Source organism: Mus caroli, unplaced genomic scaffold (assembly GCF_978045245.1).
Source record: "Mus caroli unplaced genomic scaffold, Mus_caroli_1 scaffold_2, whole genome shotgun sequence".
NCBI lineage: Eukaryota > Metazoa > Chordata > Mammalia > Rodentia > Muridae > Mus > Mus caroli.
The window spans coordinates 117,896,900-117,909,115 of NW_028227257.1; the positions used below are offsets into that span (position 1 = coordinate 117,896,900).

Genomic DNA, 12,216 nt, shown 5'->3' on the forward strand with positions numbered 1-12,216 from the left:
TCACGCTCCTAGTCTCCTGATCTCTGCTTCTTACATGATGATGTGTTGATTAAAAATTAAGATTGTAATTTCAAGATATTCACAAAAGACTTTGCTCTAAGTCAAGTGGGGGAGTGGTGTCCATGTTGATGTGGGTGTGGACACATGTAGATGTGCAGACAATATGAGTGCCTGTCTGTATAGAAGTCATGTCTTCTTTGATGCCTTCCAACGGGGTTTTGAGACAGGTTTTCTCTCTAAACTTTAAGCACATCAATTTGGCTAGACTAGCGAGCCAATAAACTCTAGGAATCTGCCTGTCTCTATCTTCCCCCCAGTGCTAGAGTTACAGATGCATACTATTGTGCTCTTCTTCTAAGCCAGGAGTTCTACTGTCTTATAGGTAATGGATAACTCTGAAAATTGGAAAGGGAATTAATACCTTTTCACTGAGAAACATATATCTCTATATAATATAACACAACACCTTTCAAACCTTAAGAGTCAACTTTTTCAAGTTAGCATAAAGAACACAATGCTAAACCTGATTTATAGCAGAGCCTGCACCTATGTGTATTTAATTTTTACAAAATCAAACAATAGTATGTACTCAAATGCACACACACACACACACATTTATCTCCATAGGCTAGTTTTAAAGTTTAGAAAATCATTTGAACTCAGAATGTTAAATGATTGTGTTACTTCATTTGACCATCTTATTTAATTTGGAAACCACTTCTTTCATGACAGATTTAAAATGTGGTTCTTTCGCATATTTTTTTTGAATGTCTGGGTAGTCGTCATTATAGAATGCCTGCTTTGAAGGTGCTTAGCCAGTTTAACTCAAATCATATGCTAAAACTCTGGAGAGTTTGCCTTTCCTAGTGCTAGATAATCCGTGTGATTCACTTTGCTACTCAGTGCTCTTCCCAGGAGATGTGAATACAGCAAGCCTATTAGTTTAATACAAGTCTCAAGTCAAAGGTAAATAACAGATAAACCAGCTCTGCTAACACAGCAGCATGGTAGTTAGCCGCTGCCAAAAGTACTGCCTAATCTTTTGTAAGGCTTAACCATTCCCTATTGAACTTTTCAAAAGAAAAAAGTACTCATTAATCCTGGTGTTCATGGAAAAATGCTCAAAGCAGATCCTCATTGAATAATAGTGCTGTTTCATACAAAGATTTCAGTTTTATATAACACCAAACTGTTGGAAGTTAAACAAATAACAATGTGCTATCAAGAAGACAAATAGACTTGGTTAAAAAAAATTTAGTCTGTATTAAACTGTACATCTAATTGGTAGTTTGAGGGAAAAGAAAATAGAAATGTCTTTCTGAATACTATGAAATCTCAGTTTTTTCCAATGAGTTGTTACCTTTTTCATCTTTCCTTTTTCTCTTAGAAGAAAATTCTTATTATAGTTCAGTTAATCATGCTTTATATTTCTAAAATATGGCATTTCTTAAAGGTGTGAAATATGTTGGCTTTATTAAGGAAATGTAATAGACTGAGTAGCAGATTTTTCTAGTTAATGGACTATGAGAATGTTCATTACATTGATAAACTAATATTTACTTACCTAATACTTCAATTCCCAAAACAATAGTTTCAAAGCTGTTACATGATTAATTTTAGCTGATTTTTCCTTAAAATTTATTTACTATTTGCAAAATAGATAATATTTAACATTATAAAATATGTATTTTCATTTAGACCACTTAAATAATATAAAGGACCATAGGAATAATAGCATAGTATTTTAAAATCAGGGTGTTTTTTTTTACTAAAAGAAGATAAATACAGTATAATTAATGTAATAATATGTTGTCAGTATTAAAGAAAAATGTGGCACTAGGGATACTTGTGACTATATCATAAATATATTATACTTCTTGATATTGTGGAGTTACAGTAGTGCTTATAGTCAAATATTTTAAACATGCTGTAAAATAGTGAGATTAGAATTTAATCGCCAAGTTCCAATATAAAGCAAACTGTAGTGAGCATTAGACATAAGCAGACCTCCTTCCTCTCTTCATACTCCAGTCTGTATCAAAGACAGTTTCCAATATTATAATCTTATACTCATAAATATTTCACCCTATAGTTCTAAATTGTAAGACATATTTTTTAAACATAACTACAGGGGCTGGAAACATAAATATCAATGATAAAGAGCACTATCTGTTCGTCTAGAGGACCTAATATCAACCCCTATTCCCACTGGCAGCTCATAACATATCTATTAATCCTGTTTGAGGGCATCCAATGCCTTCTTCTGGCTTCCGGGAGCACCGGACATACACATGATGCACAGACATAGATGCAGGCACAATACTCATACACAGAGAATGAAATAAAATAAAAATTGTTTTTAAAAATAACTATAGATTTCACTATACCTAAAAGCAAGAATTTTCACTTATTGTCCCTAAAAACATCATAACTGATTATTTCTTTTCTGTAATCTATGTCCCCCAACAAGAGGTAGGGGATATCCTTCCATTTTCTTGAATTTGAATTGACCTGCTTTGGCTCTGTCTAATTGACTATAAAATAAAATATTAGTCTAAACATTGAGAAAGTTTAGAAACTTAGAAGTTTCTGTTATTGACTCAGAGGAGATAAGAATAGAAAAAGAGAGGAAGGGAAAAGAGGAGTAGTGTGAAAGAAAGGGATGAGAAAAGAAAATGGAAAGAGAAAAAAACATGGAAGCAAACTTCCTCAACATATTGGGTAAGCTCTGTGCTTCAGGCAGCCTCAACAAGGGATCAACCATGTGAATCTTGGTTCTTTCTCAAAAGATAAGTATCACAAAACAAAAGCCAGTTGTTATCACATAGCACAGAAACCCTGCATTCTAACCCCTACCCTCATTCACATCTGATACACAAAACTATAAATTATTAATATCCACTATTCTCAGTCACAAAAATTTGGCTTGGTTTGTTGTAAGGAATAGGTAACTAAATCAATTTCAGTCCAAATTCAAATTACCCCAGTTGGTTTGTAAATATGCAGCTACTATGGGTATGTCTAAACCATGATGTAGGTGTCCCTACAGTTCTAAACCAGGATGAAAATGCTTTATATACATGATAATAAAACATCCCTGTTTTAGCATCGAATTCATTAAAGTTACATGGTATTACATGATGATATTATATTGTATGATATGAAATGGTATGATATGATATTTTTACAAAGAGCTGTGGTTTGGGCATATACTAATATGACCAAATACTGTCCCAACCATGTAGTTAAAAATTGAGATCCAAAGAGATTAGTGACTTACAAGAAAAAAGGCATATGTTACATCTTATTTTTAAATTCAGATCTTCAGATTTCTGGCAATGTTTCTTGCCCTATTCCAAGCTTGATTGTGCCTCCAGAGACTTGTATCATGGGTCACTCTATTTCAGACTTGTTGGATTGGAACTAGGGATGAAGGAGTTCTTCTCTATTCCTCATCCTTCCTTCTTGGGAAGTATTTATATCTCAGATGTATACTACTAAATCCCTAATGCTCGGTTCTTCGTGTAGCCTCTTGGTACATCTCTGTCAAGGTACCAAAGAGTTCTGACCTCTGATCATGGCCTTCTTTTCACCAGCGTTTTATTACCAGATACATTTCTGTCGAGCTGAGTGGGCCCATGTTCCCTGCCAGGCAATACTCCACAATCCTCAAGCTGCTCCCCATGGGATGATGAATCCTTTTTGAAAATCTTACTTTTTGTCATTGAGAAATTTCAGTCAGTATAATAATCATCTGACTCGTGAGAATAATGATCTTCTAGTACAGAATTGAGCTTGAAAACTCAAGCCCAACTGCATGTGTATTTGTAGTCAGTATTCATGATATTAAAATACAGTACAAAAAATTTGTTGAAATTACTTGACTAATAAAGTTACATGGTGATTGAATGATCATATAATTGGTGAATGCACATATTAAAAAAAAAAACCTGTAACATAACATGTGATACCATACCATCAAAATAAACTCCACAAGGTAGACAAAAGGCAACAGTTCTATGCTGTTGTAAATCATATGACAACATAATAAATAAACTACTCTAATAAACCCAGTTCAAGATTATTTGATTATATAATCACTAGATGGAGAATTCAATAATGCCCTTAAGCTAAAGTTAACTTTAAGTAAACAAAACCTCACAGAGTTATGAAGTAATACCATTTAAATTGGCTTTCAAAGGCCAGCAAGCCCAGTGTTTGCCTTAAGGATTACGTTTGATTATCCTGAAATAGCAATTAAATCTTTTGAAGTTGTAACATTATTTTGGCTTTTTCAAAAAGGCATTGGAGGTTAGAAAAGAAAAGCCACGATTTTATGTGTTAGATTGGCTCATGACAAGTGGCCAATTTTTGGTTCCTTTTGGTCTACAGGATTGTCAAACATGGAATTAAAGAGATGATAACTTTAGTCCAATGATGCTATTTTATAATTCATCTGTTTTCATTTTTGGCATTTTGGAAGTTCCCTATGGCCGAAGATAATAAAGCATTAAAAAGTTTTTTAAAACAATGGAGTTTTATTCTCTTGTAACTTGGAAATCTATATGGTCCAGATCAGAGTGCCAACACAGTGTCTTCCTCTCAAAAGTCAGGGGGAAATCTGAATCTCTAAGGTCACATTCACAGATACTCTGGATTAGGACATAAATATATTTTGAGATGTACAAATTATAATAGTCATATTGAGAGGAATAATCTAAGCCAAGCATTTTGTTTAGTTTGTTTTTGTTTGGTTTGTTTTTGTTTGGTTTGTTTTTGTTTGGTTTGGTTTGGTTTGGTTTGGTTTGGTTTGGTTTGGTTTGGTTTGGTTTGGTTTGCTTTGCTTTGCTTTGCTTTGCTTTGCTTTGCTTTGCTTTGCTTTGCTTTGCTTTGAGGCAGGTTTTCTGGGTGCTGGAATTAAAGGCATGTGCCACCACCACTATATTTACATTTTTAAAACTAATTATGATAATAACATAAATCAAATATATTTCTCTTTAAAAGGAGTTTGCATGTTAAATGTAATAAACATTGCTCTAAAACTCAATCCTGAGGTCTGTGCCACATCCCATTAGAGTCTCTGCTCTGTGATCCATGCTGTCCACCACTGCATCCTGTGTTTTACTTTTCTGCACAGCACTAGTTGGTGTATAATACCTCAACATGCAACATCTTCTTTTGTCCTTCCTTCACTTCAGTGATTCTATCCCTCCTTCTGCAATGTGCTTCTCCTTCAACCTCCTCATGGCCCTACACTGTGAACTTTTTATATCCATTCAAAGTCTTAACACAGCTGCCATCTTTTCCTGAGTCTTCTATAAAGATCCCCTATCTACCCTCAGCACCATTCCCAATCACAGATACTGGGTAAAGAAGATCTCAAAAGCCTCCCATTCTCCTCCAGTGCCATTACATCAGAAACAGTGGACACCTAACCATCAAATGTTAGTGTGGAAGGGAAAGAGTTCCAGCCACAGTTTTATTCTTCAGTGGATGTTCCAAGATGTTGTGTGCATTCTAATTCAGATAGATCAAGCACTGGTGCCCCCTGTAGGGGGTTGTATAAGAAGCATGCCAACCAAGCCTTGAGAAACCCCAGGATGTACATCACTCTTTGTAAACAAAATGCTTTGTTGCCCTTGATGTTTTCTTTATATACTCTTCTATGATGAAAATTTGTGGAGTTTAGAATTAGGAAGATCTTCTTAGCTCAAAGGTTTCAACCATATCTTGCTTGCTATGAGCACACAGAAACCTGATGGGAGGGAAAAATAGAGAAAAAGAACAGTTCATATTTTCAGATCTTGACAGCCAAAATAAGGTTTGTTTTAAATGTTTCTTTGCTTAAGATGGGGAATCCTTGTTTTATGAGAAAGATATATTGGGTTACATGAGACCCTAAGAGACTATCCACATTTTACAACCAAGATGTCACATACTGGCTTTCTAGGTTGAGTATAATGACTATTGTGTTCTATCTAATTTGCTTTTTCCAAGTGGTAAATTGATTTTAAGCTAAACATTTTACCCATTCAGATTTTGAAAGTAGTATACTTGTATATTAGAATGCCTTGGATTCTAAGGATTTTTAATATTATAAAAATATTAAATCACTTTTCCTGATATTAACTTGTTCTTAGGTTTAGCATGTGATTTTTTACCATAGTGTGAAGTAACTTTCCATTCCCTCCATATATTTATTAATTCAAAATTACTGTGCTCTGGATAAATAAACAGATTAGACTCTTGTTTTCCAAAACAATTCAAATTAATTTAGCTATTATATGACCAGTTTTGCCTATTTTAGCTAAGTTTCTATGTTATTCTTAATAGTTATGTCATAATGGATTTGAGTTTAACTTTTCAAGTCTATTATAAGTGAGGGATCATAGCCTGTTGCATGAGGAAGCAAAATATGAGATATGATAGTAAAACTTAAATTGAATATTGAAATATGTCCAAGAAAATTCATTAGTATACATTATAAAGCCAGTAGTACTTTGCTATTTAGAACAATCTAGTTTATATATTTAGTAAACTACTTCATATATTGAGCCATTGTGTACATGTGAAATATGAAGCGTACCTTATTGTTTTTGACATGCTCCTTTCAAAGGCTCAGTATATGGCTCATTGGATAGTTAAAAACTTTTTTGTTTTGAATATTGTTTTTATAAACTAGTTTTTAGAAATCACAAAATCATGAGTTTATTTTTGACATAACTCAAGTTTAGCGTTGATATTCTACGATAAACTAAAACTATAAAGCTGATTTATTTTAGGTTACCTGCCACTTTATTAAGTAGACTATATCCTAGTATTTGCAAGCCACTTGATAGATAAAAATCTTACAAAAACTTCAGTTAATAATCTAGAGAACTCTGAAGTATCGCCCCTGTGCAATTCTCTAAATCTCAGGAAAATTTTGGATGAAGCTATTTATCCCAGAATATGAAATACCTTATCACCATCTAAGGAAAATACTCATTTGAATGTATTTTAGTATTATTTGCTTTGGCTCATATTTTAAACAAGTTGCAAGGAGAAAAATCATGTTTAACTAAAGATCTGAGTAGGTTTAGCAAGATTTCATTTCTCAATTAATTTATTAAGATGCAATTATTAATTAATATGGTTAAATCAAATCCAGATATATCTTCTTTTAGTCTTTACAACCACTACTTTCCTACGTTTGATAGCTAAAATATTTCTTAAACTTATTTTTTTGTATTTCTAAAAAATTCATCTACTTTGTTTAAAAGAAACATTAATAATCCCTTGATGTCTCAAGAATAATATGCATTAAATTTTAGTGAAAACTTATTTATGAAGAAATATTATTGGGATTTTCTTAAACTGCCAAATAATCATTATACAGATTCACTTAAATGTATGTGTGCTTCAAAATTACATTACATGACTTCTACCTATTCATCATATTGCATAATTGCCTTAATATTCTTAAAGGTCTGACATAGTTTATAATGGCATTTTTACGAGTGTCTACCTTTCTTTCCTATACCCAGGTTCTTTCTTTGGGAGCAGATGTCTTGCCAGAATATAAGCTGCAGACGCCACGCATCAACAAATTTACAATATTGCACTACAGCCCTTTCAAAGCAGTCTGGGATTGGCTTATTTTACTCTTGGTCATTTATACTGCTATATTCACCCCCTACTCTGCAGCATTTCTCCTCAACGACAGAGAGGAACAGAAAAGGCGAGAATGTGGCTATTCTTGTAGCCCTTTGAATGTGGTAGACTTGATTGTGGATATTATGTTTATTATAGACATTCTAATAAACTTCAGAACAACCTATGTAAATCAGAATGAAGAAGTGGTAAGTGATCCTGCCAAAATAGCAATACACTACTTCAAAGGCTGGTTCCTGATTGACATGGTTGCAGCCATTCCTTTTGACTTGCTGATTTTTGGATCAGGTTCTGATGAGGTAAGAGCTGCTTAAGAATTTTATTTTCTGAAAGACTGCAATTGTAAAAATAAATATACTTTAACTGCAAGAGAAAGTAGTTTCTCCAAAAGTACCTACAACTCAAGGATGAAATTCATTTTTACCTGGAAATACCATAAAATGAAATGCAGCAATTTTTCTGTTGTGAATAATTGAAATGTGTTCTATACTTGTGAAAAATACAAAAATACTCTCCATGCTGTAGACAAACAACTTAAATTTTCAAACAAGTGCACACACAGATCATTCAGTATAACCCTAACAAGTAAAATCCCTGCAGATTAAGTTCTTGAGTGCAAAGCTATCAAACATGAAGAATGTCTTTCAGTCTTAAGTCACTTATTAGGGTGCAAGCCAAAAAGAGACATGTTCTTAGTTCAAACTATGAAAAAGGTAGTACCTTATGAAATTCCTTTATCAAAACTCTTTCACACAAACAAAACAAAAAAACAAATACAAAAACAAAACAACACTCTTTCACTTCTAACTCTCATCTTGGAAAAATACTTACTGTATATTGCTAGTACCTCATAAAGTTGGAAACTTTAAGGAAACATTACACATACAGATAGATGATAGATAGATAGATAGATAGATAGATAGATAGATAGATAGATAGATAGATGATTGATAGATAGATAGAGATAGATAGATAGATAGATAGATAGATAGATAGATAGATAGATAGATAGATAGATAAAATAGGTAGATAGATATCAAGTGCATGTTCTAAATAAAAAGTGCATTAAAATAATCAGATACTTTAAAGAATCTTTGAACCAGATATAGCTGAAGTTCCTTTTATTTAACTATCCCTAATTATTATACTATATAAATATTTAATAAATAAATGATTTATAGAAGTTATGTGTCTTAGTTTCCTGTCTAAGGCTTTAATAAAATACCTGGACAAAAAAAAATAATTACAGGATACCAGGTTTACTTTAGCTCACAATTTCAGGTTCTATTGAATCAGTGTGGAAAAGTCAACCCATCAAGAACTTGAAGCAGCTAGTCAAAAGCATAGTCAAAGGCAGAGGGAAAATGGGTTTGTGCATCCTTACTGCCTATCTGCTTTCTCTACAGTTGTACAATCCAGGACCCAAACCCAGGAAATGCTGCCACACACTTTAGGCTGGGTCTTCCTACATCAATTGATATATTCAAAAGCTATTCCCCTACAGACATGCCACATTCCACTTAGATAATCCCTTGCTGCAACTGTGCTAAATTGACAGCTTAACGATCAAAACTAACCATCACATTAGTTATGAAAGTAACTCCAAGAAAGTTAACTGAAAAGAAATAAAGTCGATGTGCTGAAATTTTGAATAATTCAGTGTCTTTTTCTAACTAATAATTCCTCACCATCTTTGTTTTGTTTGTTAATTTCTATATTTCAAAAAAAAAAAAGAAAGAAAGAAAGAAAAGAAAAGAAAGAAAAAGAGGAGATTCCAACAGATACTTGTTTCCTAGCCACAGAAGGCTTAAGGACAAAGGAGTATTTGTCTACTAAGGGAAATCAGTGCCTTTAGAATTAAGTCTCTCCTACTGGAAGACTGATCAAACAGTAGATTAGTTGAACTCAGGACAATGGAATATGAAAGTCCCAGAACCCTTTAATAATCTGCAAAGGAATGATATTAAAACTACCTTCCTTGTTAATTTGTTATTTTATTAGGAACTAGAATGAGGTGACACATAGAAATAAAAATAAAATAGTTGTTAAACACCATTTAATGGCAATTTCTAATTTGAGTTGTAAGTAAAAGACAAAAATATAAAATATTTCATCTTTAATATTTACCTTTGAATTTCTTATGATGGGAGGTACATACTATTTTTATTACATAATTCCAGATAAGTTACAGAATAAAATTTCACGGTTTCAAAAGATTGAGTAGTTTGTGTGTGTGTGTGTGTGTGTGTGTATGTGTGTGAGTGTGTGTGTGTATACATTAACTCTATTTATACACACCAACAGTGAATTAGACCTTGGAAAATAAATGAGTTGGAAATAGAATATTAGAAAAAGTTAGTTTACTCATGACATTCAATCAATAATAATCAAAAGAGTGGATATCCAAGTATTCTAATTACAGCCATTAAGGAAGAATTCAATACTAGACTCTTTTAATTTCAGTTACTATGCATTTTTAAAAGTGTCAAATTCCTTTAATATATGTAATTCAAATAATCACTACATCAAAAATACTGTTGATTAAATTAAAACAATAAAATGTTTAAGAGGTTCATATCAGGATATGGTTAAATCCTAAGGAAAAGTAGGATGAAGAGAAAAGTGAAGAACTTAAAGTCTATAGAGTGGGGAAATTTGGGGAATAATTAATAAATATGAAAATATTGGGCTTTACATATGCCAGTTACTAGCATGACATTGAAAATTATTTAGAAACTGTAAAATTTTGTTGTTGGGGACTCCTTTAGGAATCATAATTTCTACTGACCTCATTTTACTAGGAAGTAAATTAAAATCTAAGGTTGTGTTTACTGGAAATTTTTTTGAAGTTCAATTAACTACAAAAAAATAGTTCACCTGATTCCAGGCCTATGAAGTTAATTATTATCCCAGTTTTGTAGAGATCATTACCTGAGTTCTTTAGTCCTAGTTGTACATTACTCCTATCAGTAGTAATATGATATACCTCATTCATCAGCTAATGTTTGCTCAGTAGCCTTCAAAGCAGCAGACACAATTCTAGATTCAGAAGTCAATCAAATAGATAATTTCTGCTCTCCATGTACTTATATTTCTAAGTAAATACAGAAGTTAAACAAATCAGGTGAAAAAAATAATGCTAATACAGAGTGGAAGACTAGGAAAGAAGACTAAGGAAAGGTCATTTGAGTTCAGACTTGCAAGGCATTTCCACCCATATAAGACTATAATGCAAAAGAAACATTGCAAACACAAGGAAATGATTGTAGCAGTTCCTCAATTGATTATTGGGTTTGGAATATTAGAAGAACAACAGTAAAAAGAAAAATGCCAATGACAGCAAGGCTAAATCCAACCAGACATGAGGTGCTGAGATATGAAGACTGAATCACAAAGAGGTGTGAGATCTGTTTGTTGTGGCTTCAGTGAGACTCTTTGGAATGGAACTGACTTTGATTGACATTTTAAAAGATTGTATGGACTGTTCTCTGTATGCTGGACAGTTTTTGTAAGAGCAAAGGACCCACACTATGATCTATAATGGATGAGAAAACAGTGTGGACACATGACGCAATAGAGATGTAGAAAAATAGGTAAATGTGTGTGGTATTTTGAATGTCATCTGTAAGAAATTGTTGGTTAATTAAATATCCATTTCAAAAAAGAAAGAAAAAGAACTATGTAAGATTCAAAACACTTTCTGTAGTACATTTGTTGAATTATTCATGTAGAAGGAAGGAGCAGGGAGAGGGTGCTTTTATAAGTAACTTTAATAGAAGATAATGTCTTTAATCAGATGGTAAAATTAAAAGAAGAAAGGGTGTATTGTGAGGGAGAAAAAGTATATCATAAAATGTTTGGCCACCATAAGTATGAGTTGCCTATTAGTCATACAACTACAGATGGTTGGGAGGCAAATCAGGCACCCTGTCTGCAACTTGAAAGATGAATGTCCATAAAAGAAAGACAGTCTTTACATTAAAAGTCAGATATGATCCCGATAGCATTTCAAATGTAAATGAAGAAAATATCTAATAAAAATTGTTTAAAAAATCAAATGTGATCACAGTGATGGATGGTTTAAATCAGTACTGTATTATCTGGTTTATGCATGAGTTTCTGTGTGGATGTTTAAGAGTCTAGAGACTAGGTATGGCCTCACATGCCCATGAACTAAACATATGGAAGAGGCCATTTTTGGCTACACAACAAAACGCTATCTCAGTAGGTACACAGATACAAACATACATGCATACACTCACCTGAAGATTCCCAATTGGTAGGAAGAAAGGCTTTAAATCTCAAGATTTTCTATTTTAATTGTGCTGTTTAAACATACAAATGTGGTGGCCACATCTGGAATACAAATATCCAGGTTTTCGTTCACTCGTGGGCAAACATTTTTAGAAACTATATGCAAATATACATAATCAAATTAATTAAGATGTGCTTTTCTACTGATTAAAAGTTTGAGGCAATTTCTTGCTGAGTTATTTTTCTCAGTGTCAAAGAATTTCTTCCCTCATCTTAATGTTAAACTATATACTTTAACTTTATTTATAG

General features: G+C 32.8%; 1 protein-coding gene across 3 annotated transcripts in view; it reads left to right on the forward strand.

Moving 5' to 3' along the window:
• Positions 1-12,216, forward strand: part of Kcnh7 (potassium voltage-gated channel subfamily H member 7) — a 464,734-nt gene that overhangs the window by 368,982 nt on the left and 83,536 nt on the right. For all 3 annotated transcript variants that reach the window (XM_021154157.3, XM_085834833.1, XM_085834834.1), the window contains exon 7: positions 7,527-7,952. In XM_021154157.3, coding sequence (XP_021009816.1) covers positions 7,527-7,952 — 426 coding nt within the window. The remainder of the gene's footprint in view (positions 1-7,526; positions 7,953-12,216) is intronic.